The 24,632-nt window shown below is 46.5% G+C and overlaps 2 protein-coding genes across 2 annotated transcripts in view; one reads left to right on the top strand and one right to left on the bottom strand.

Moving 5' to 3' along the window:
* The first annotated feature begins 81 nt into the window (after positions 1-81).
* Positions 82-7,882, top strand: LOC144152042 (transcription factor A, mitochondrial-like). Its single transcript, XM_077683236.1, has 6 exons — positions 82-508; positions 983-1,053; positions 1,128-1,277; positions 6,442-6,531; positions 6,609-6,665; positions 7,606-7,882. Exons 1-6 carry the CDS (start codon positions 343-345, stop codon positions 7,795-7,797), a joined length of 726 nt encoding a protein of 241 aa, XP_077539362.1. The 5' UTR covers positions 82-342; the 3' UTR covers positions 7,798-7,882.
* Positions 7,883-8,338: 456 nt separating this feature from the next.
* The window catches only part of LOC144152022 (uncharacterized), a 20,061-nt gene continuing 3,767 nt past the window's right edge, over positions 8,339-24,632 (bottom strand). The window contains exons 2-5 of the mRNA XM_077683218.1: positions 23,804-23,934; positions 23,072-23,440; positions 20,053-20,118; positions 8,339-15,064 (exon numbers count right to left, since the gene is read on the bottom strand). Of these exons, the coding sequence (XP_077539344.1) occupies positions 14,858-15,064; positions 20,053-20,118; positions 23,072-23,440; positions 23,804-23,934 (773 nt within the window). The 3' untranslated portion in view covers positions 8,339-14,857. The remainder of the gene's footprint in view (positions 15,065-20,052; positions 20,119-23,071; positions 23,441-23,803; positions 23,935-24,632) is intronic.

Raw genomic sequence — 24,632 nt, forward strand, 5'->3', positions numbered from 1 at the left:
CCGCTAGGGGAAAAGCCGGCGCTGCGACTGACGGCGCCGTCACCATGCCGTGAGGGTGCAGCAGACCGGAACATGAGCCTGGTGCATTGTTCTCGGCTGAATCTCTCAGTCCACAGCTCCGCGTGCGCTTGAGAAATGCAAAACAGCGAAGACGACGACGTAGAGACGACGCTCTGCTGGTTTCTGGAAAATAGTCCGATGTGGTTGCTCCGGCTACTCCTGGCTTCCGCCAGCCTCGGCTCTTCCTCGGCTTAGCTTGTCTTGTTAACTGGCTAAAGTTCCGAAATCGGCTTCATGTGACTTTAGATGTAAACAAACCCATGTGTCCTAGTCGCTACGCCGATGCAAAGAACGTGGTTATCATTTCGAAAAAATTTCGGTACATGCATTCGCCACCTTTCTTCCAAACATAGCCGCGAGACCCTTCCGAGTCCTCCGAAAAAACACTTGACCGGTTACAACCTGTTTGTACAAGCGCTTTGGCCTTCTTTGCGGCAACAAAATCCAGGTAGGCGCATTGCCTTTCTCTACAGCGCTGTCCGGCGATGTTCCTATTCGGCGTTCGAGTGCCGTCCGAATGTTTGTTAAGAAAGTATTTTAACGCGACGTCACTGATCTGGAGGGGTTCACAGTGTACCATTTATCGAAATATGTCTCGCTGTACGTACATAGCGATTTTGTGTGGTTTCAATTGTGCGCAGTGTTTCATTTACGATGCTTCTTTACACGCGGAAGCATTTATGGGGCATCCCGTGTGGTCGAAAAACGGAGGGCGGAGCAGCACCTCCCTCGTTTGCTCGGAGCCTTCCTTGGTCGCTCCCCCTGCGCCACATTTGCAGCAGCTGCGGAAACTCCACAATGCCCACAAATGCTCCCGCATTCTTCACTTTGAAAACTGGCAGAGTAAAAAAACGTGCCCAGTGTCGTAGCACTTCTTTTTTTTTTTTTCACCCATGGCGTCGCACCTACGTCACATCTGCAGAAAAAAGTTTTTTGCAAGTTGCCTCCTTGACTGCCAAAAAATGGAAAGCTGCAGACGCGGAGACAAAGCAGGCAAGAGTAGCGTCTACTTTCTGCGTGCATGAAATGATATTCCATCCGTACTTCACGAGTTGTTTACATTGCAGATGTATGTGAGCAAAGCGCAAGAGCTCCAGGCACAACGTGAAGAACAGTACTTGAATCGTCTGGCTAGACTAAGCAGTGAACAGATAGAGGCTGCCTTGCAGGAAACAGACGCAGCACAATTAAAGGCCAAGAACCGGCGCTTCAAAGCGGTGAGACTTAATGCTTTTAATGCATACAGATGAAAGCCTCGCGCTGTTTCTGCAAAACAGTAATTTACTGTTTTACACAGAACCAACCCTTTGATCTTGCACCCAAGTGCTTATCAAAAGTTTAGTTCAGGTAAACCTGGTTGTAACGAACCTCTATGTAACGAATTCCTGGATTAAACGAAGTTTTTCAATTCCCCATTGAAACCCATGCGTTTGTGACCTCTATGTAACGACGGCGCTGGGGCAGTTAACCGCGATCTAACAAAGTCACTAAGCTGGTCAGTCATTGTGTATTGCCCCTTTTACTGAAAACGCAACCGGAGAAATGCGCTAATTTAGCAAATAATAGCTTTACTGTAAGGAGCCAGCAGCTACGAAAATGTCTAGGATTGCCTAAAAACAAATTAAGTCACAGTGATGATGATGATGAACTGAGAGGCTAGCCCCATCCTGTGGCTAACGTAGCAGCCATTTCTGGTTTTGGTTGCGTATCGTCGCACCACAAACTACCGTGCATTTCCATGTGTGAGTGCGGTGTAAGTTTGAGACAAGCTTTGAGGTTCTGGTCCTGCCTGTTGGCGTGTAGTCGCGCGTCTCCACAGCTATCTGTGGTGTCGCTTTGTCGGTGAGTTGTGCTGCCAGAAATTGAACATTTTTGTCTTTTCAATAAAAGCCCGCAATTTTAAATGCAGACTCTGCCAGCGAGAAAGAAGAGTGTCGTCGCTTGGTACAGAATCACACTTAGCGCCCTCTCGACAATTTGCAGTGAGAAAAAAAGCATCGAATTTACGAAAAGGCGCTGTTTCACATACGTTTGGTTCTTGAAATGCGTTGAGGCACCGAAACAGGTCCAAGGGCAAAGGTAATACTTACAATGCGTTTCTGAATACGGTGGTACGTGGTCGTGCTTCTTTGGAGCACCCTGTAGCACCTTAGCTCTTGCGAAAGCAGCAGGCACAACTCGTGTAATTGTCAACTTTGACATAAATCCTTAAAGGGTGAGTTCACCTTCACTGATGTCGAGCATTTTGGCTCGTTTGTGCTTCATTCCCCGCCAGCCTTAACTCGAAACCTGCATGTAACGAAAAATTGCGAACTCTTGTCAGCTTCGTTACATCCAGGTTTAACTGTGTTGCATACTTGAAGAAAGTGGGGAAGTGTGCTTGCCTGTTTGTTTTCAAAATGCTTTTGCAGCAGACTCTTGTTCGAAAGAACGCTGTTATTGGGACCATAAAGGCAACTACACCTGTTTTTTATTCGAAAGATTGCACAGTAATACCTCACTGCAATTTTTTTTTTTCAATGGCAAACACTACTGCCATCACAGAGGAATTGGTGTTTCAAGGGGCAGTCAAATGACCCACTTACTGCGTCATAACATGACCTGGAAAGGACCCTGTGACGTTCTTGGGGGGAGCAGCAAAAGACGGCAGTCAGTACAATTGGTACAAGGACTCAACACCGTCATGAAGATGAGACATTTTTAAACCTAGCAGGGCATTGTATTGTGTAGTAGCCGTATTCATGAGCTTATTCTTGCTTCGGGTGAAGAAACTGACTAGAATTGGATGACTTGGCCTCTCCTGACCCTCAGTATCCCTCAAGAAAATGGTGGGTGCAATGCTTTTGAATTTAAAAATCTGTCGTGCTGTCACGAAAGCCACTTCAAGATGGCGCCACTATGTTTTTTTTCTTTCTAGCTGTTTGTTAATCACCTATTTTTTATTTGTAACTCGGTTTGAGCTGAAAGCCCACATAACCATTTCTATTCCTGATTTGTTTGGTCAGCATCAGTCAATCAGGCAGATTGGACTTGTAGCAGCACAAGTTAAGTGCGAGAAAGTAGCTGATAGGTGCTACCCTTTGATTTGGTTAAGGTTAAAATATTGGCACAAGTATTAGTCCGAGGAAGCAGTCCTTCAAACGGAGTAAAGTTGGATGTTGTGTTATGGTCCCATTAAAGGGGCCATGAGGACACAATACAACTTTGTTTAATTTGAAAGAACTAGGCTTCAGTACCCCACTCAACTCCATCCCAGCCACAGAAGATTTTTTTTAACCAAAAAAACACAAGAAGTATTGAAAAACTTGCAAATTTCATTGTACAGTGACTCGTTAGGGGCAGGACTGACTTCACATGGGCCAGCACTAAAACCACAATTTTAAAAACATAATTTTCAGTGCGTTAACTGCATGTAAGCATTCAAGTGATGCAATCAAACAGAACTACGAGCCCCACTAGAATTGTCCAGTCATGCGTCAGTTCGGTGGCCGCCAATCGCACAAACAGATTCTGTGACATCATAGAAAAGTTGCCGGAAAGTGGCTAGGGAGTTGCCCCTGCTCCACATGTTTGCTTTAACATCTCCATGATTTGTTTGAAGTTTGCGATGAAATTGGTATCGTTGTTATCGGAACAAAGCAGTCTTTCTAATGAATTAAACTTGTATTTTTTTCTTCATGGCCCCTTTTTAAGATGATAAAGGCCAACTGCACTCAAATTTTCGCCAATGTAAAAGTAATTTAATCTAACAGTATACATCAAAATAGTGCTAACTGGAAGACGCTGTGTATCAAACAGGCATGTGAGCGATGCAAACGGGTTGAGAAGTGTGAAGATTGGCCTTTTTCGAACCAAAACTGGGAAAAAGGTGCCCATTACCGGGGGCCGGACGTGACGTAGGTGACGGAATGGAAGCGGGTGCCCCAATGCCGGCAGCCGCTTGCACCAGCCTGCAAATGCACTTGTTAGTGTCACGTTTCGTACTGTTGTTATTACAGAAGATCTTCCACTAACATTTGCCGAGGCTAATGGAGTTAGGCGCAATTCCGACTTTGTGGTACTATCAACCGAGACAAAGTAGACTTTCAGCAGTTATTTTTGCCTTACAATGAGGGCTCGTTCTCAAATCCACTACAGGTACTAGTGACCTTGCCACACATGTTGCTTCATGCGCGAACAAGCCATTATGCGAGCCCTTGTTTGAGCAATGTCTTGTCTTGAAGCGCTACGGTGACCAGAGAACACTCAAGATCTTTGAAGCTTTTTCGATGCACGAGCGAGTGGGCGCATGCGTCAGCAAACCGTCAATCGACTTGTTGCCAAAGGAGATATCATTTCTACAATCTTAACTGTATCTTCTTTTAGTGTTCTTTCTGGATTTTCTTATATTGCCTGCGTGCAATAAAATTTATTCAGTTGTTAGTCAGTGTCCGTGTTTGTCTCTTTCTCGTCTTCTGTTCAGTTTCTTTACGCTATTTTTTTTTATCAGTATGACAACTAGCCCGTCTTCACACTCTGATATAGTTTATTGTTTAGGAGTGGAGAAATTTCGTTAGCTTTCACACTCTGTGAAGATGACGACCGATCTTTGTGTGGATATATTTGTTACCACGCACAAGGGTGGTTTTGGTTCACTTAGCGAGGGAGGAAAAAGTAGCAAATGTTTATACCGGCACGTAGAACAACTCAAGTTAGGTCGTCCAACTTTTGGAGATGTCTACGAAGTGGAGGTGCCGTTGTGCCAGCGAGGCAGTAAATATTGCACGCGGAAGCGCAAGTGGTCAAAGATTTTAAAAAAATCTTTTTTTCTGTGACAGATGCAATAGGAATGATAAACATACAGACAAGTGCGGGTCTTGAGCTACTACTTTTATGAGTAAAATTATTTTCAAGTAAAACAAGCTTTGCCAACTTCCGAAGCATCACAAGCGTGTGTATAGTTTGTTGGCTTGTAATCGTCTTTATTGCATTGAAAAAAAAATGCTAATATTGCTACCTATGCGGTTAGTTTTAAAACGTGATGCCGACGGCCGTACAATGCGGCGGTAAAGCAGCGAAACCCCCGGCAAACACATCCTTGTGCACGACAGTGTGCTGTGCCAGTTGCTGGAGAAGTGCGAGCTCCACAGAACAAGTTCCTTGTCTCCGTCACAAGCCACTCGGAACTTATTTCGGCGACTCTCTGCCTGGTGCAAACATCATCTGCTTGTAGCTACTTCGAACGCTTGTAGTGATTGCGCTGTGTGGGTATCAGGCTCAGAATTTCACCATGGCGATTTTTAAACCATAAACGGCTTATTTAGATCAAATGTGAGCAACGAAAATTTTGAGTGCACTTGGCCTTTAAAGGGGCCTTGCAGACAAAGTAAAAGTTTGTTTTATCCGAAAGACTTGGTGTTTTACAGTGCCCCCAGCACTTTTAAATTAATCAATTTAATTAAAGGCCAAGTACACTCAAATTTCAGCTCGACCAAATTTACTTTAAATGGGCGTTACGTACCACCAAACCAACAGAGACATGACTGGTAGCCCCTTGTAATGTATTGTTAATTAGCTAGAAATGTTTTAAAGCCTTGTTTACCGTCAGTCCTCCTCGACGGCGCCACCCTACTGCTCCGCACTGGTCGCTTTTGCTTTGTTTTTGACCGTACTTGCACCTGGCTTGTTTTTGTTATGGTAGGTAGTAATCATTTCGTGAAACATGGGGTATTTTCAACATGGGTTACATAAGAAAACGTTGATTATGCCAATTGGCCAGTGTCATCTGAGACAACCCCAAAACACTGCATTGCTGTGCAGCTATAACAAGCATAGTGCGCGCAGTACCAACAGCAATACGCTCTGGTACTTCTGTGTTTACATGTACTTTCGTAACTGCCATTGTTTCACCCCACCATTCCTACTGCTATAAAGTGAACATGTGTTACCCTTAAGTGAAAACAGCTCATTTTGCAAGCTTACATAAGCCTTACCTAACTTGTGTTTGCTTTTTCCGGCCTCAGCCAATTGCACGGCTGTTCATATGACATCATATGTTCTAGTGCGGGCAATGACCTAGTGAGTCGCACGGCCATTCCCTTTTCCCCGAATTAGGTAGCTTAATTTGAGCAAAGTTTACGTTAAAAGTGGTATCAGTTTGATTCTAACAAGGCAATCTTTCGAATGAACCAAACTTGGTGTTTTGTCTGCATGGCCCCTTTACGATGAATGAACACTTCTGCTCTGTTGTAGCAGATACAATAGAAATAGCGTCCACATAGGCCGAACAGATGGTTCCCAATCCAAGTCAAGTTTGTCTCAGTTGTAATTTACTGTAGGTTGCTTTCTTTGCTGCGTCATGCTTATTATTATATTCTCCACCTATTTTTTTTTACATCCTAGAAGCTGCGACGTCTAAAAAAACCAAGGGCTCCACGGTCAGCATATGCTTTTTTCTGTATTGAACACAGCCGACGCGACATCGCTTTAGGTGTAAGTATGCCAGCTCCATAATTGTATTGATGAGTGTGACTAAACTCAAATGATTGTACTGTGTTTTTCTTCCATAGGAAATGTCGAAGCTATTGGCAAAAACATGGAGAAGCCTTTCAGACTCTGAAAAACAGGTGGGATCATTTAGATAAGGAGGATTGCTTATTACAGCCTTTATACCCTGCACACACACCCTTTGTGTTAAGACATGCATTGAGTAACTGTGACCCACTCTAGCCTTCTCATTGCAATTTTAGGCAAACAGGCCACATGTATCCAGTTGGGGAGTTGCTGACATAGGAAAAAAAAACTGAAAACATGGGAGTGTATTGGAGGAAACAAGCAGTTATGTGAATCTCGTTCTCACTGGTGACCGCCAGTTGTGGGCATTTTGAGTGATGACATAGAGAGAACATAACCGTAAGAAAATGCTCTGCAACATCCAACAAGCATAACCAGTGGTGCGTGTACTCCTAGAGGAGACTAAAGTGTTCACATTAGGCCTTCAGAAAAGGGGGGAGGGGGGGCTTTCTTTTAGTGTTATGTCTGACATATTGGCATGGAGTAATTATGAAATGATATCAAAACCAAAATCAGAGCAGCCAGGCCACAATTGACAGCACATTCATCCACAGGCCAAGTGGGGCATCCTCAGACATCATTGGTAGTCCTGTGTTTTGACATTTTTTTCTTCTCGTAAGGGCTGCTAATAATGTGCACTTTTTATTTGTGAGAACACCCAACTATTGATAGCAGTCCATTACCTTACCAGTGACATAATCTGTCCAGTAATTAGTTTGAAAGCTTCTGTACACTTTGTAGGAACGAAATTTGGAGCCGGTGAGTGGGTAAAAAAAAAAAAAAAAAACGAACGGCACTGCCCACAGGCGTGTTTGTTTGCATTGTTCTCCCTGCGAGACTGCAGGAGACTTTGAGCTACAAGCTGCTGTTGTGTAGGACGGTGCAAATCTGAGTGAGAATGTTGGTGGAAAGCAGTGTAGAATTGTTCTGTAGAATTGTTAAATGTGAAGTTTCTCTCTCGGAGCGTTGTTACGCATATGCATTTTCACTTAGGTCTACCGACAGCAAGCTGAGGATGACAAGAGGCGCTACCGTGACGAGATGATCAACTGGGAAATGCACTTGCAGCAGACAGGCAATTCAAGGATCCTGCAGGAATACCTTGAAAGGAAACGCTCTAATGTTGCAGTAAATAGGGAGCTGGTCAAGCAGTTGACAACTTCTGAAGGCAGCTTGGGAGGATGACGGCAGCAGCTGCTGGAAACAAGTGTTTTGGACGTGTGTTGAGGAGCTGCTGAGCTGCCCAATAAAGTTGCCAGTCTTCAGGTTACTCGTGCATTGTTGTTGCTTTTTATTATTATTTGTGGCCACGACATTTCTCGTGCCGATATGACTAATAAAGTTCCTGGGTAGGCTGTAGCAGGTAAGCTCCCAGCGGAGCGCAGCTGGTCACATCTTTAAACCATCTCCCCCAAGCTTCGACTGTTTTCTGCATACTGGCACCATAGGACAGGGTGAACTTGAAAAATAGACGATGCTGAGCACTCCCTACCAAGAGCACAGTCTGTTACGATGTTCGTTTCCAGAGCAGCCCCCTTTTCTTTTTAGCTCTCCTTTATTGCTGCTTTTCTGGTCTTCATTCACTAATGTTTTTGCAACGTCTGGGTAATTTCGACAAACAGTAAATTTTAGAATCTACTTAGTTGTCTCGTCTGTCAAGGGTGCTTTTTCTCTAGGATGTTCATGATGATAATTAAGGTTTTTTTTTTTTTTTTTTTTTTTTCCCCGGCACAAGGCCGAGGAGGGCAAACAGCGCCAGTCTTTAGGATGTTCCCACTTGTGATTTTCATAAAGTGGTGCTGCCTTGCCATTAAGGTGCAATCATCATAAATGTGCGGTAGCTCAGCTTTGCAGGAGCAGGTATTTGAAAATTTCACCATCAAATGTCAGTGCTTGATATGGGGCGAAAAAATTGACCGTGTATCTGCTCCTTTCGTTGCAAATGTCGACAAGAGACGATGGCCTTTGTTGACATTTGCCAAGTAAACGCCTCCCTTCACTTTCCCGCTCACCTCTCATGCTGTTCCTCTTCGGTCGCGCTCCTCCCAAGGTAAACACGCTAAAGGTTTGCTCAAGTCAATTTAAGTTTGCCGCGTTCCACTGTTCCAGGCCGGGTGCCTTGATGCCAGCGCTGCTGTACAACGGAGACGCGCGTGAATCGAGGCGCCTTACAGCAACGTTTATAGAACCACGTTGTCCTACTCCACGTGCATTCCAAGCAGAACGTGGAACCTATCTAGTGGAACCTTTCGTTGCTGTTGCCGCTTGATTTCTTAAAATTCCGCCAGACGCTATAGTGGTGCAGGCAACAGGAGGCGACGAGGTGGATTTTTTTCTGCAGTGGATGTAGCATTTCATTTCGTGATTTCGCAAAAATCGTGCATCTATGAATTTTTTTGTAAAGGAACATTGTAAAAAAGTATTAATTTTGTGCATTATATTTTCGTAATGTCTTGTTCAACAATATTGACAAGTATGAACAGACACCGGACTTAGACATTTAGATTTGGCTGTGGGAATATAAAACTATTGCACAGCTTCTGTTTCACTTTGGCCGATTGGCTGAATCGAGTCACAGACATAGACAGACAAAAATGCCTGGGTTGAAGAAGCCCAAGAAAGACTATCGTCTCTAAAACCCGACCTACGAAGGTTGCAGTGGTGCTATTAAAACACTAAACTTGCTGAACATGTTTTCAGTTCCAGAATTTGACGAAATTTGTTTATTCGTAGAGGCAATAGCCAATTTTCATGGGCTGCCATCTAACGGGACATAAAAAGGACGCGTCTATTCAGGCACAAATAATCATAGAGTCCATGCATCCAGAGTTTTTGATTTCATGCCCGTGCTCCAATATGCTTTGAGAACCATACTAACAGCGCATGAATTTTAAATGCAAAGGCACCATTACCCTACCTCAACCTGTTTGGCTGGACATCGTGAAACCTCCCATAGTTTCCGGTCTATAACTTGCGCCCAAGTTGATGCGGAGCAGAGGAAGGGGGCCAGGCAGAAATGTGCCAACTCGACATTACTCGCAGCTCAACGTTGCTTTGTATGTTGTAAGGCTCAGCATTAAATTACCAACATTAAGCCTAAACATACGTCAGTCATAACGTCACAACTTGAACTTGTAGAAGACCCACAGGAAAAGGCACTCGTAGATCAGGCTGCAAGTTTTTCTTGACGCGACCACAAAACTCCGCACCATTTACGTGTAAATGGTGCAGAATTCACTCTTCTCCTATGGACATGATGTGGGCTCTCCTTCAAAATCGCCCCTTGTTAACCCCACACATAGCCACCACTAGTGCTGAGCAATGGAAGGCCTTTTACCCAGTGACCAAGCACCACTACAAGAACAAGTCAAGCTGGCAGAGGACCCCTCCAGGGCCCACAGACTCTTGGCTGCAGTCTGACGGGAAGGGGTTGGCACCACTCCTTTAGGAATCAACCCTTTTTAGTCGGCAGTTGACAACACAGGTTACCTGGCCTCGGCCGGCACATACCTGACAGTTGCTGTTATTCTAGCAAAGGGACGCATACCTTAGGTGGGAGATTGGCCAACACTTCACGAAAACCTGGGTTCATACTCCGAATCCTGTGAGCATACTCTGAAGCCGACCAAAGTGTTATACACCTAGACATACCAACACCGGGGTATTGGAAACACTTTGTAAGCAGGAATGTGTGCCACTTTTGCACGACAGATTGTGGTTGGTGCAGCGGAACAGTCTGTCATTTAAAAAAAAAAAAAAACACTTGCACTGCGAATGCCCCTGCATGTACAGGAATCTAAAATATGAGCTACGTAAAGGGCAAATCATGTCTAACATAAACGCATAAATAGTATATAAAGCGAGAGATCAATGGCGCAAGTGTATGATGATATAAAGTTATAGCACAGCAGAGAACCGATGCCGGTACAGTACCTGGTATGTGACAGCGCCACTGTGCGTGCACAGATGCGGCAAAGCCGGTAGTGCACAAAGGCGCCGATACATTAAAAAAAATCTACTTCAAGTGCCATTTGATCACAATACTGGCGACCATGTCAGCATGCAATTAGGCTTTCTTATCCAGCGTGTTGATGCGGGCAGACTGAGACCCACCCACATTATCGGGGTGCCGAAAGTGAAGCACAAACAACAGTGGAGTTGACCCAATGCCAAGAAGATCAATCCTCTCCACAAGCAACTGCCTCTTGCACTTTAGCAGGTCATCACCTGTGCATTGCAGAAAAGCCTGTCGCCCCTAGCAGAGGAAGCCGGTGCATGGTCGCAGTGGTTGATCGCGGGCACTCTGTGTACGATACACCTGGTGGCCAACTAGTTCCAGGTTGTTGCAAAAAGTATAGTTTGCATGCATTTTCAGTGGGGCATTTTCGAAAGGGCAAAATTTTATCCATCCGACTTCATTAAAACAACCGCCCACTTGCGGTTTGGAACCTTGCACTTTGGAACTTCGAGACAGTTGAAAACTATTCACTTTTGGAACAGCACTAGTCAGTTCAAAGCCGAATTGAATACCACAAGTTTCAAATACTCACACACCCCTACTATCTTGTGATGATTCAGAATTTATTGAGTTCATTGTCCTTGGGAAAACAAGGTGGTTCCAATTTTAAGATTACTTTTTAACAGTTTGCTATAAATCCAAATCCAGCATCAGTTTCATGCAACATCCTTGTGGTATGTGGAAAAAAAAAAAATGCATCTAATGCATCTCGGTATCTTAAACCCTTTCACCGTCGGGTGTTTCTGGCCGTGACGCACCCCCAGTGTCTGCTTGGTTTCCGGAATATCAGGGAAGGAGCATAGTTATTTATTTGACTATGAGTGCGCCTGGAACGTAACGCGTTAAAAGGAAAGAGTGTGGGTGAGAAATCACCTTTCTTCCAGATATTTTAAGTTTGCCATGCACACTTCCGGGACGACGACCACCGTTTCAACATCAGAATCTGACGCCGTGGAAGTCACAGCCCTTTCTCGGATGAGAAACTCCCAGAATGCGAATTTGAGCTCAGCTCGTATTCGGATTGGAATCGGAAAAACCATTGCTCCTGTCCGCAGTCGCAGGCCCTGTGTGGTCAGCCATTTGAAAGTAACCGAGCACATGGAGGGAGCACTTTCAACAGCCCACACACAGCGCACAGAAATGACGCATTGCAAAATCATGATAGCAGATACAGATAAAAAGGGGATACAAGATTGATACAACCACCTCATTTGCTGCTGACAGCGGCAAATGAGGGCGTGGCGGGCAAGTGAAAGCCGCCGATTGAGCCATGTTTCGGTCTATTGGAGAGGCAACTGTGCGCTGGGCTAACCTGGTGCGCCGCAGCAGTCGCGAGAATAGAATAAATAAAAAACCTAGACGCCCATTGCAGATGTCACAACAACCCTCCCACCCGTAATCGCACGCGTGCTCCACGGTCAGTCACCCCAACAGAGTACACCGCGCACGGAGCAACCATGCCCCCCAGCAACGAAGGGTGGGCACGGTCGCTCTGTACTCTTCAACATACCGTCATAGAAGAGCTTGCGAGTGAAAATACGAGCTACTAGAAAGATTCGACAGATGGCGCGAACAGTCCAGGCGTGCCAGCTTGGCGCTATGGCACGAATTTTTGAACGCACAATGGAAAACGTACCACTACGTCAGTGACACTGGAGGGGAAACGCGAAAACCTGCCAGTACGTCAGTCACAGCAAAAGGGTTAAGCAGGTTGTGCCCACTTGCATCATACGCGTTGTGATATTACAAAGTACCTGTTTTGTTATCTCTGCTTACCCCTGAGCTAAACAGACGTACGCAGCGAAAACAAAAAATTCTCTTCAACACTTGAAAAACACCCACTTAGGTTCATGTCACCTAGAGTGGCAGTTCCATACGATATCCCTCGATATGCATTACTTTAGCTTTAAAAATAAATACCAAAGGTATACCTCATCGTACACGTGCTAGTACTACTACATTTCTGAAAATGAGAACGACAGCAAAACAAGTAGGAGCCCAGGCTTAACAAACCGTGGAAGGACGTTTGTATAAGGATGCTGAAGAATACGCAAAACAGAAAACACACCATTTGTGAACATCATGTTCAACTTCGGTTGCAGCTCTCCAAAAAAAGAGAACACCCATATGTTAGTCCCTGGACCGACAAAATTTTGGGTATAAAAAAAAATGTTGCTGGCAACCAAGCTCTCAAATGACTAGCCACTTACCTAATCTGTGTATACGCATCAGTGTCATAACCGTATATGTACCTCCAAGAGCAGAAGTTTACGGACCACGAAAGCAGCAATTTTGAGTTATTCCTCTGCTATATGCGGTAGTTTTCATTTGTTCAGAACTTATATGACATCTTGCATGCATGCGACAGTTTGTCGGGCTGCTATAGGAAGAGAAATAACCTAAATTTCCCATTTCCCTGGTCCGTAAAGTTTTGATCATAGCTGTACATATCCAGAAAATAGCAAAATGCTATTCTGAAGCTCATCACCCAAAGGTTTTTTTTTTTATGAATCTTAGATGGAATGCACAGATACCTTCTTTCAGAGCAAAAACCATACAACCCATAAAATGTGCCGTGCCACACTGATCTGCTCCCAAACAGAGAGTCGTGATATAGCCAGTCACCTATGGCACACAGCGCCTCGTCCACCGACTTTTGCGATAAGGGCTCTAGCCGCAAGTTAGCAACCACACTGGGCACTGCTGCCGATGCTTCGTTCTACCGTTTGTTTGTTTCTTTATAGATTATCGGTGGCTTCTTTTATCAGCGAGGTTGTGCCCACTGGCACAGCACAGAAGCACGTGCAAGATTTAACAGCCTAGGAGAAATTCCAGCTTGCCAAGAACATCGTGGGGCAAGACTGGAGTTCTTGGTAGGTTGACTAAAATGGCTGGACTCGTTTGTGCTAGAACACTCATGTTTGGTTCCCGGCACCCACTGCTTGCACTTTTGGGGATACTGTGTGTGAACGCTGATTGCAGCTCTTCCCCATGTGAGCTCAGCGTTCCTCTCACGACACCTCACCACGTTCACCAGTGGGGCACCAGCCGCGCTGTATGTAGTTCGCCTCCACCATGACCAACCTGAAGAGCATTGACACTGTTAACAGAGTAGTGCCGTTTCTGCCTGGATGCCACACTGTGAAACACAGTAGCAGCTTCTCGATCACGCTTGACACAGTGCCGACTGAGAACTGAATGCCTGGTATTAGGACATGAAGCCTCACTGCTATCAGTGCATCGCCATGTACTGTTGCGTGCCTGGTGCAGACCACACCCCCCTGTGGATGCCACTGAACATTCCAACACACCGTGTACAGTGATTAATGCTACACGAGTGGATGTGTGCTTGGTAGGTCATGAGCAGCTATTCACCCTAAGAAGCTACTCATTAAGACCAAGTTTTTGAACCAGTGTCGACACAGAAAATGGCAGAACAAGACATCAATAGCTTTGGGCTCCTAATTATATTTTCCCATTGTCCACATCAGAAGAGTCATGTTTAGAACACACACCAAGATCCGAAGATGATGTGTAGCACACTTATGATACCTGCATGGCAAACATGACCAGAAAATAAACCACAGTATTGGCAATTTTTCGCTCGCTGCTGACATGCCTACTACGCATATGTCAGCAGCTTTGTTCAGAACGCTACTTTACAACCAACCTGATGCATTCCCACAGAGGCCATACACTTAACACACTCAGTTTCCAGGCGTTTTCTGGGGCACAGTTAAGGTTTTAGAAGTCACGTTTAAAGGTAACAAAACATAAACTATGCAGAATGCAACAAGGAAATCATACCAGACACTTAAAGAACTACAAAAAAAAACATGAAAACATGGTACTTATAAGAGGAGACAAAAGGGGTGGGACGGGGACCAACCAGCTGATGACATTATCTGGAGACAACAGGTGCAATGTGTGTGTGTGAAAAGTCTAGTGGAAGAGCAACTAGACAAGCAGCCGGTTGCTTTTCCTTGTCATGTGCTGCAGGCCCAAAGGCTAGCCACTGCAATGCAGGAGTGAGACACACACACACACACACAAAAAGGCCGTGCCTGTAGTGAGCGGCATTTACGGGGCCTTGCTCTCCGAGTCCAATTCTGCTGGCACTGCACACTTGGACGTGGCCATCGAGCAGGGCAGTGCAATTTGTTCCTCAGCATGGGCGAGATGAGCTGCACACTTTGGACGTGTTTCTTGGCACCGCGGGGCTGCTGCTCAGCCCACCCAGTCGTCCCAGATGACGTGGAACACCACAAAGGAGAAGGTGTACACCATCAGGTCCACCACCAGGTCGGTGAGCAGCTGTAAGCAGGCGGTGGTGCGCGAGGACACCCTCGGAGAGACACCGCACAGGAGCAACGCGGTGCCCAGGAAGGCCAAGGGAGCAGCCGTGGGCCGGGTGGGCCGCTGAGACAGGCTGGGCTGCAGAGAACAGGGGGCCACAGATGCAATCTTGTGCGACAGCGTCACTCCGAGCAAAGATCTGTCCCTTTGTGTACGTTACACGGATGGAGCAGAATGATGCATGATGCGGCACTCTAGAGGAGGAATGAGCAGAATGATGTGACCCTTGTGATCAGGGTCCCCCTTTCTGTTGGGGGACCCTGATCACAAGGGTCAGTGAACGAACAATGCAGTCAAATCCCACTACAATGAAATTTATGGACATGCTGAAAAATTCATTGAGCTGGAGCTTCGTTGTTATAAGGACGACGGGAAGGAGAGGAGGGGGAAGCACTTGGGGCTACACCCGCACCAAAATGTGCACTGAAATACAGAAGCTTTACACCCACACCAAAATGTGCACTGAAATACAGAAGCTTTATCTTCTTCGGTGGAGCAAGGCATCGTCAGTAAGTAGAGGTTTGGGCAAAGCAGATGCTATTTGCAATTTTTTTTTTTTTTGACAGGGACAGAAAGCGTTTGTGGGGTTGCATGAAGCCCTCAGGCAGGCTGCATGCAACCTTTTGCCTAAGCACTCTAATGCGCTCTAATGTGCCCTAAATTTAAGCGCAAATAGCTCGTTCGGCAAGCTGATGAGCTCTGCCTAATTTGTGTTTGCTTTCGGCGGCCTCCGCCAATCGCAAGGCTGGCTGATATGACATCATCGGTTCTGTTGCAGGAAGTGACCTAGTGGGTCGCATGGCCATTTCCTTTTTTCCTAATTATATAGCTCATTTGAGCAAAGTTTCCATTAAAAGAGGTGTCAGTATGATTCTAACGAGGCAATCTTTCGAATGAACCAAACTTGTGTTTTGTCTTCATGGCCCCTTTATAAGCAGATAAGCAACGACCCTTTTCCTTTCAAACATCTGGAGATAGCAAGCAGAGCCACAACGCCGGATGTTTCCACTACCTGTACATTGGGCTGTAAAGCTATCGCCTTCAGCATTGCGAATGCAAAGTGCAAATGGAGGGGGCAAAAGAAGTAGTCCTTCTTGCGTTCTTATTATGTTGTCTCGCGGCGTAAGCCGTGCTGCTTCACTCTCTGCGGCGTCTGTTCTAGACACTGAAACGCAGATGCCTCAATATTTAAACACAAAGTAAATGAAAGCCACGATCACGGTTTGTAAGACTGCGCTGCTGCATCTTATGCAGAAAAAAAAAATCTGTGGTTGATTCTCTTATCATAGAAATAGGTAAAACACGAAATTTAAATGTGCAGCGAAAGGAGCATGACTTGCGGGTCAGCGGCTGTCTTGTGGGTGTGCTTGGCGAGCGACGGCCTGCAGGTAGGTCACTTCGAGAAAGGCGCAACCACTTTGGCTCTGCTCCATGGCATGTACGGCAGACAGTTGCATTGCGACGAGCTCAGCTCGTAGAACGCGAGAGGCAGAGTTCGTAGCTTGGACTGTGAACGCAAGAACACGTTCCGCTTCCCGCTGGCACTTCTCTTCGCACCAAATCAGTCACGTTTGCGGCATTTGCCCGTCGGCGTCGTTGCCTTTTTGCAGCACGTAATGCAACAGTTTTCTTACAATGTACACAGGGCCAACGCACTGTCCACTGACTGTTGCGATAAATTAAACGGCCAGTTGAGTTCTCACTGCAATTTTCACGGCTGCTGCTATTTGCTATTTTTGTAACTATTCAAGTGATTCGCTTAGAAATTATTCGAAGCAAAATGATTACTTGCTTTGCATTTGCTTCAAAGGCAAAACCATTTGCACATGCCGAGTAACGTGTCATCCAGTGAGACCGACTCATGATCCGTCTTCTGAACACAAAAAGCGCAAATCATCCAACCTTTGCATTAGTAAGTTGGGGTTTCAGGAGGAGGGTGCATGTGCGTGCCTGTATAGTTACATCCATCAATGTAATCATACCTTATGTTAGTGTTATTAACTCCTTCAACAGAGAAATCAACCTTAAATTTTTATCAATCCAACACCAAGACTTGTGTGTGGCCTGGCAGTGACAAAAAAAAAAAAAAAGTACAACGGAACCTCGAAGATACGTTCCCCAGTTTTATGACAACCCACTATTATGACGGATCACCGCGGTCCCAGCTAACTCCCTAACAAACAACACATTAAAAACACCAATTATACAACGGACCCTGGCAGGGATAAATCGGCATTTTTGCCACCCGTTACGCCATTTTGCTGCTGCGTCCCAACCTTCCTTTATTCTTAACCCTGTTTGACCTTGCTTGCCCGACCACTAGCTAAACAGACGCAAGCAAGCAGGCGGGTACTGGCGGGCGGGAGTTAACCTTCGACAGCCCCACGCGGCAGCAGAACGTCAAAGCCAAAATTCTAGGACTCCTAGTGCACAGTAATTGGTGCAACACGGAGGAGCTCAGAAAGCTTTCGGTGCACGTCACCTAAGTAATCGGTCTGCTCTGGAGGATTGTTGCTCAAGGGCATGGCTTCAAAGAGCAAGACCGCCTGACACTCGTGCATGTGTTCTTAATCAGCCGGATCACATACACTCTTCCCCATCTTTCCTTCAATGACAACGAGATGAGAAAAGTAGATGGCCTCATCTGCAAAGCATTCCGAGCCGCCCTGCAGTTACCGCCCAACGCTTCCACTGCCAGACTGGGGGAAACAGGGGCATACAATACGGCAGCAGAACTGATAGAGGGCCACCGCAATTGCCAAGTCAATCGCCTGGGGCGTTCCTTTGCAAGCAGATGCCTCCTAGAAAGACTTGGGATCAGGCCAGCTCACGGGCATGCATTAGTGTGCAGCATTACATCAGGCGGGTGCATCGAGCCATGGCACTACCTCGAAAATAACCCCCTTCCCGAGCGACCCTCTACGTGGAACGCCGCAGTAGTATATCGACCTGAAGAGGCATTAACTATTGTGGTTATTCACTCATCACCTCCTCCTCTTGCTACCCTAACCCTTACTATCCGTCACCCGCATGTGGCTGAAGAAGCGCCAATTGCACTGGCATTAACACAAAGGCCCACGCCGGCAATTATATTCTCCGATTCGAAAATGGCCATCCAAAGCTTTGCCATTTCGGCCCCGGCACACAAAATTCTCTGTCTTAAATTCACCATCCCACACGGTTGAACTCCAATGGTTCCCGGCTCAAACGGGAATTTTACAGATAGAGACGGCCTACACGGCAGCTCGAGCACTTGTCACCCTGTCGTACAATGTGGACCCTACCCTCCATGGAGCCAGATCAACCAGGGATAGTCTCCTGACCTTCAGAAGTCATGCAGCATTACCGCCTCTCCTGCCGCAACCCCCCCCCCACACTCATCCCTCATTCTAGAGGAGGAACACCTCTGGTGTCACCTACAAATGGACTCCCTACCCTGCAGAGCCGTCCTGCATCATATCCACCGCTCCCTGTACCTAGCCCCACTCTGCCCCTGCTGCGGTGAAAGGGCCACGGTCCAACACCAAATGTGGGATTGTGTACCAGTGGATGGAGGCGTTGGGCCGCTCGGACCCCCAGTTCCAGAAGGAGCTCGTGACTCGAGCGGCTGAAGTCGCAACCTTTTTGCCCACTGCGCACTAATCCATTATGTGAATAAAGGTTCCTTCTAAAGAAGTACTACCAGGCTAGACCCCATTTGGCTCACTTGACCACCAACAACTGCCTGCAACAGGTACCGGAAAGAATGCAACAGCAGTCAAAAGGCTTACATATGGTGCTAGAGGAAGAAGTATTTCTGTTGCCCCCTATCGCATGTCAAAGTAGCACGTTCCAAACGCTTTGCTGCACAGCGCCCTATGTGACTGTCTTCGCGTGATGCAGAACGTTAATGAAATGTGGTTATAGGATGCGCCCCGAATCGAAAGCCATCTAAAACATACCAAATCACCATTTATAACAAAAACAACACGAAGAATTGACTTCTACCGCAATAAAAAAACTTAGTTTAGAAAAAAAATTAAAGTAAAAGAAATTAAAGTAGCTGAGGCTCGAATCCATGCTGTCAGTGCAAGAACCCAGGACTGAACCTCGAGGCCCCAGAGCGCGAACAGCGGGACCGTTTTAGGAGCAGCGCAACAGAATAGCACGCGCAGTGGCACCACACAGGTCACGTCGAGCGCTGTGCAGCGAAGTGTTTACCCGCCACGGTGGCTCAGTGGCTAAGGCGTTGTGCTGCTGAGCACAAGAATGCGGGTTCGATTCCCGGCCGCCGCGGCCGCTTTTCTGATGGAGGCGAAAAGCAAAAACGCCCACATGTTCGAGATTTCGGCGCACGTTAAAGGAGCCATGAAGACAAAATACAAGTTGGGTTTATTAGAAAGACTGCTTCGTCCCGATAACAATGATACCAATATCATCGCAATCTTCGAACAAATAGCGGAGATATTAAAGAAAATGTTTGAAGCAGTCGCGACCCCCTAGCCAATTTCCCGCAACTTTTCTATGACGTCACGGAACCTTGTTTGTGCGATTGGCGGCCGCCCAAGAGACCTGTCGCGACAACCCATGACTGGACGTCTGTAATGGGGCCTCTAGTTCCATTTGACCGCATCACTTGAATGCTAACATGCAGTTAACGCACTGAAAATTATGTTTTATTGTTGGCCCATATGACGTCATTTTTGCTCATAACACGTCACTGTGGCGCAAAATTTGAAAGTTTTAAAATACTTCTTGCTTTTTTTTCGTTAAAAAAGCATCTTTTGTGGCTCTAATGGAGCTGAGTTAGACACTGAATCCTCGTTCTTTCAAATTAAACGAAGTTGTATTTTCTCTTCATGGCTCCTTTAAAGATCCCCAGGTGGTCAAAAATAATACGGAGCCCTCCACTACGGCGCGCGTAGGTGCATTAACACTCCAATAAATCAAATCAAGCGAAGCGTTTGGAAACACGCGACAAGGCATGCGTCTGCCTTTGACTGTTATAAGGGTGCAATGGGGGAAACAGCATCAGATTAGCAGGGTGTCAAAAATACAGGAACTGGAAAAGGCAGGTACAAACTCACTTTAGAGCTAAATTTCCAATAGCTGTACATTGCCGTTTCCAAGAGGCAGAAAGGAATCAGTATCGTCTGCAAACAAAAAGGCAGATACGGTATCAGCAGGGCAGCAAAACAATATTAAGGTTCACAATTTAAAAATGTGGCCTCTGGAACTTGACAATGCCTTCGGCAATGCCGCATACCAACTCGTTTGGGGTGCCGTTGGTTTTTTTATAACATAGGCTTTCAGTAAGTAAAAAGCACACCAAGCAATTGCTTTGATTCACAACGTATTTTTCAAACAAATCCGAGCGGATAACTACAATGTGAGACTGGCATTCGCATGCATTCCGTTTCACTGTGTAATTATTACCTTCAAATTCAGCTTCAATAAACGACACACTAGTTATGTCTCTGCCCTAAACACATTTATTGGTATGTTAACTATTGCCACACATCTTCTCACATGGTGAACCAAGGAAAACAAGCTGGCCGTGCACAAGTCAAATAATCCCCGCCCCGCCCACCTCTCGCCATTTTCTTAATAAAATGCATAATGCATGTTTATCTTATACCCGCACTCCACCGTTGTTTACAACGCATCTGAAACAAATGTATACCGACTCAAAAAAACTCACTTTGAATGGTGGTTAGAATCCACCATGTCTACTTAAATTCTGATACCAGTTGAAAGGTTTACAATCACTCGCTACGTTGCCATGGCACGGCTGCCATCGAGATCCATTTTCATACTGCAGCACATCACTTGAAATCAAGGGCAACCTCTTGCACTGAAAGAATCCCCACCTGCATTTGAATTCAATTTTTGGACTATTCTGGCAATTTTTCCTCTTACCAATTGCGAATCACCCACAAGAAGTTTTCTTTCTCCATGCTGATAGGATGGAGGATATAAAGTCACTAAAGCTTGCAACAGTATTTTAACTTCAGGACAAATGGCTGAATGAGACACTGATTGAGACTGGATGTTGAAAATTGTTAACCCAGTGTCAATTTTCCAGCTCGATGCACATTTGAACCGAATGCCGCTGAAAAATGAACCGCAGCATAAACTTCGAGATGCCAGTGGAGAACGGGTATTAAAGACTATCATTTATGTATCGTTTAAAATTAAAGTAAAACCAACACTCATGAAATGCTGAATGCTACTTTAGGCAAAATTGGCTATTTTCATAACTCATGCTCGTTCCGATCCTGCACATAAATAAAAGACATCAACACTACGGTATAATTACTTTCCTTTTACACCAGACCATATTCTAAGCACATACTATGCAGTCTTGTTTATTGCACCTTGGCCATGCCTTGGCAGAGAGCAAACATCAGAACATACTGACCCACTGCTCTGGCAGAGGGCAGTCTCAGGTGTATCTTTAAATGTAGAGGAAACCTGCATGCCGACTGCAGACGCGCACCAGGTTTTGCAGAAGGTCTATTTACTGCCCCGAATGCCACAGCACATGCATTAAAGGGGCACTGACACAAAATTTTTAAGGCGAGATAACGTCGGAGATAGATTGGTGGGAACACATATACATCATCTGCAAAATATCAGCGGCGAATACAGCCTAGAACATATTTAAAATCAATTTTGAAGTGTGCGAAACGCAACCGAGCAGCCAGCAGAGGACCACGCGCAATTGTAAATAAACAACATCCAAACACGTCACGAGTTTGTGTTTGCCGCTTCCCCACTACCGGCGTTTTACGCGGGCTTGCCTGGCTCGCCGCTCCAATCGGAGGGCCGGAGGGCGGAGCTTCTGCTCTCGAGAACGAACGACCCGATCGTTGGCGGCGGAGGCGCCGTGATTTCGTCAGCTAATCGGGCAGCTGGCCGCGACCAAAGTTTTACAGCGATTCCAGGCACTCTGTTTCTATTACTGTTTATTACCATTGGATGCGAAAACGCGCCGGAGGCACGAAAAGCCCACTGAGCTAGCCGCACGGTCGCTGTGCAGGCGGCGGCCACGGCCGCGAAGTGGCCCAGGCTGGCGCAGGTAGCTCCAGTGATAGCTTGTTACCGCTGCACGAAATTGTCCCCAAGTCCCGACCATAGTGGCTTAAATGAGAAAGGAGTTAATGATGCGATGGCGGGTTGCATTAAAAATTGTCATCTGCACCGCTTACGAGAGCGGCACTCGAATATCCGCCGCAGTGCTGAGCCGAACACATCTGTAGGCGGACCTGTAGGCAGACCGGCCGGCTGCTCCCAGCGCGCGTCTTGCCACCCACCGCCTCGAGCGTCGCGCGTCGTTCTTTAGCCGCGGTAGCATTTGCACTCGCAGCGCCTGCGTCACATCCACGGTCGCTTTTTAATTAAGCGCCTCACGAGATCAGTACGTGGGGGCATTCGCAGAAACTGCCGTCTATGCGGATTCGACAGTGCTACGGCGGCTCTGCTCTGTGATATCCCTCCGACGGTCACGTGGTCAGCTTTGTTCACACAAAATCCATCGTTTCGCGGCACTCGCTGAAACCGAAACTGCGACTGGCCGCATTTAAAATCCCTCTAATTAAACAACCGTCGCACGCTGAAGCAAATGAGGTTTCTACACGTTATAAGTAGGTCACTAGCTACTTATCGCAACGAAAAAAACAAGATGCTAAATTTTTGTGTCAGTGCCCCTTTAAATAGCATAGTGGCTTATTAGGCCCATACAATTACATACATTCACACTTAAACAGCAATTCTATTTGTGGCCCATTAATTTAAATAAAGCTTTCACTGCATGTTTCTCAAACCAACTTTGATTCTCTCCAAGTCAAATGATGTGGCATGATGTTTTCAGTCTCCACACAATTCATTTTCAGGCCCAGCTGCCCACCTACACTTATCGAGCCCCAGGTGAGCAACATCTGTGTGTCACAATCACGGTCTACCGCCGTTGCAGGCATCCAGTGCCTTCTTGGATCGCTTCAGCCCTTTCACCCTAAGTTAAAGCCTCCCTTCGCCACGTGTAGGCTGTCTCCCACGCTGCATGCAATGCAACAGACCCCTTCCCTGCCCCCCGGGGCGCCCCACCTGTGCGCCGCCCAGGGTGCCCAGGGCCAGCCAGAGTCGAGTGACCGTGGCCACCAGGCCCAGCAGCCAGGTGCGCAGCAGGCTGGGCCCACACGGCCCCAGCAGCTCCAGCAGCCAGCTCAGGGCCCCCTCGTCGGAGCCCCGGTTGTCCGACCGGCAGCGGGAGTACGACCGGGACTCGGTGTCCGACACCTTCTTGGGGAACGAGTACGACGCCGACCGCTGCGAGCTTGCCAGCTGCGCCACCCCGTTGGCAGCAGCCGACGATTCGTCCAGCGATCGCGTGCGCGTCTCAGCCAGCTGGGTGAAACTCGGGGTGCTGGTTCCAGCGGTCACCGACAGCTCCTCCGACAGGAACTGGGAGGCACCCTGCACAGCCAACGAGACTACACTTCAGCTGACACAACACCTACCCCCAGCGTTCTTTAGCATGGCGTTCTCAAGGGGCTTTTCTTGAACGTCTTTTTTTTTTTTTTTTCAACTTGTAGATCGGCCAGCATTGCTACCAGAGCATAATGTGTGTGTGTGTGTGTGTGCGAGAGAGAGAGAGAGAGAGAGAGAGAGAGAGAGAGAGAGAGAGAGAGAGAGAGAGAGAGAGAGAGAGAGAGAGAGAGAGAGAGAGAGAGAGAGAGAGAGAGAGAGAGAGATGCTGTCCACCTAGCTGTCACTTAGCCCCCTTGTACTGGAATGATGCAAGCATAATAGCAATATGCATGCGAACCCAAAACTTACATCACCCAATGAGTATGACAACCTGGTGTGCTCTCCTAGGGATGTGAACTTTGTCTCAGATGGCACCAGGCTCGATGGTAACTCCTGCTTTGTCTCTGTTGGCACTGGGACGCCTTTTTCCATCGCAGCATCTAAGAATGATAACCAAGAACACACAAATTGGCACACGATAAAATCCATGCCGCAACTAGAACAGCCAAAAAGCTTTACGCGGCATTCATCAATGCCAATATGGAGTGAAACACTGCGTTATACAGATTTGCAATACGGCAGGACGCTTGATGAGAAAAGCGAACTTCGGTTCCCAATAAGCAGCCTTGCATCAAACAACTGTTGCACTATACTAAATTAGTACAAAAGACTAGCGGCCCTGCCACCAGCACCCAGACTTTCAGCAGGAGGCTAAATTTCTCACAAACAACCTTCACCCAAATATTACCAAAAATTCACACAAATGTAGATTTGAATATTCTCGCTCTGTGCAAAACTCCTAGCCCACAGTCTGAGAATCGGGTTCAGCTGGCAAGTGCTTCATAGCACCTCACCTGTAAATCTTTCAAAAATTAAAAATACAAACGCTGCAAAGGACATTCCCTAGTTACAACAAACTAAGGTAATTGTATGAAAATTCTTAAGAACAGCCACTGTACACCACACATTTTTTGGTTAGCTTTCAACAGCAAGAAACTCTTCCTTGGAAAGGAAGTCACGAGCCAGTAAGTACAGCACTAAACAAAAATACCCAGACTTAAAGGCCAACTGCACTCAAAATTTCAACCTCTTGAAAAAGTTATTTCTGTATAGTCCGCGTAAAGACTGCAAGATACAA

The sequence above is a fragment of the Haemaphysalis longicornis genome, unplaced genomic scaffold (assembly GCF_048455015.1).
Source record: "Haemaphysalis longicornis isolate Haplotype H1 unplaced genomic scaffold, Haemaphysalis longicornis Haplotype H1 scaffold_1, whole genome shotgun sequence".
NCBI lineage: Eukaryota > Metazoa > Arthropoda > Arachnida > Ixodida > Ixodidae > Haemaphysalis > Haemaphysalis longicornis.

What these genes read in the sequence shown, in the direction of transcription:
- LOC144152042 (XM_077683236.1), top strand. Translation starts at nt 343, where the DNA reads ATGCAAAGAACGTGGTTATCATTTCGAAAAAATTTCGGTACATGCATT. An exon ending in AGAACCGGCGCTTCAAAGCG is followed by an intron (nt 1,278 to 6,441) that starts GTGAGACTTAAT and finishes TTTACATCCTAG; the next exon opens with AAGCTGCGACGTCTAAAAAA. An exon ending in GACGCGACATCGCTTTAGGT is followed by an intron (nt 6,532 to 6,608) that starts GTAAGTATGCCA and finishes TTTCTTCCATAG; the next exon opens with GAAATGTCGAAGCTATTGGC.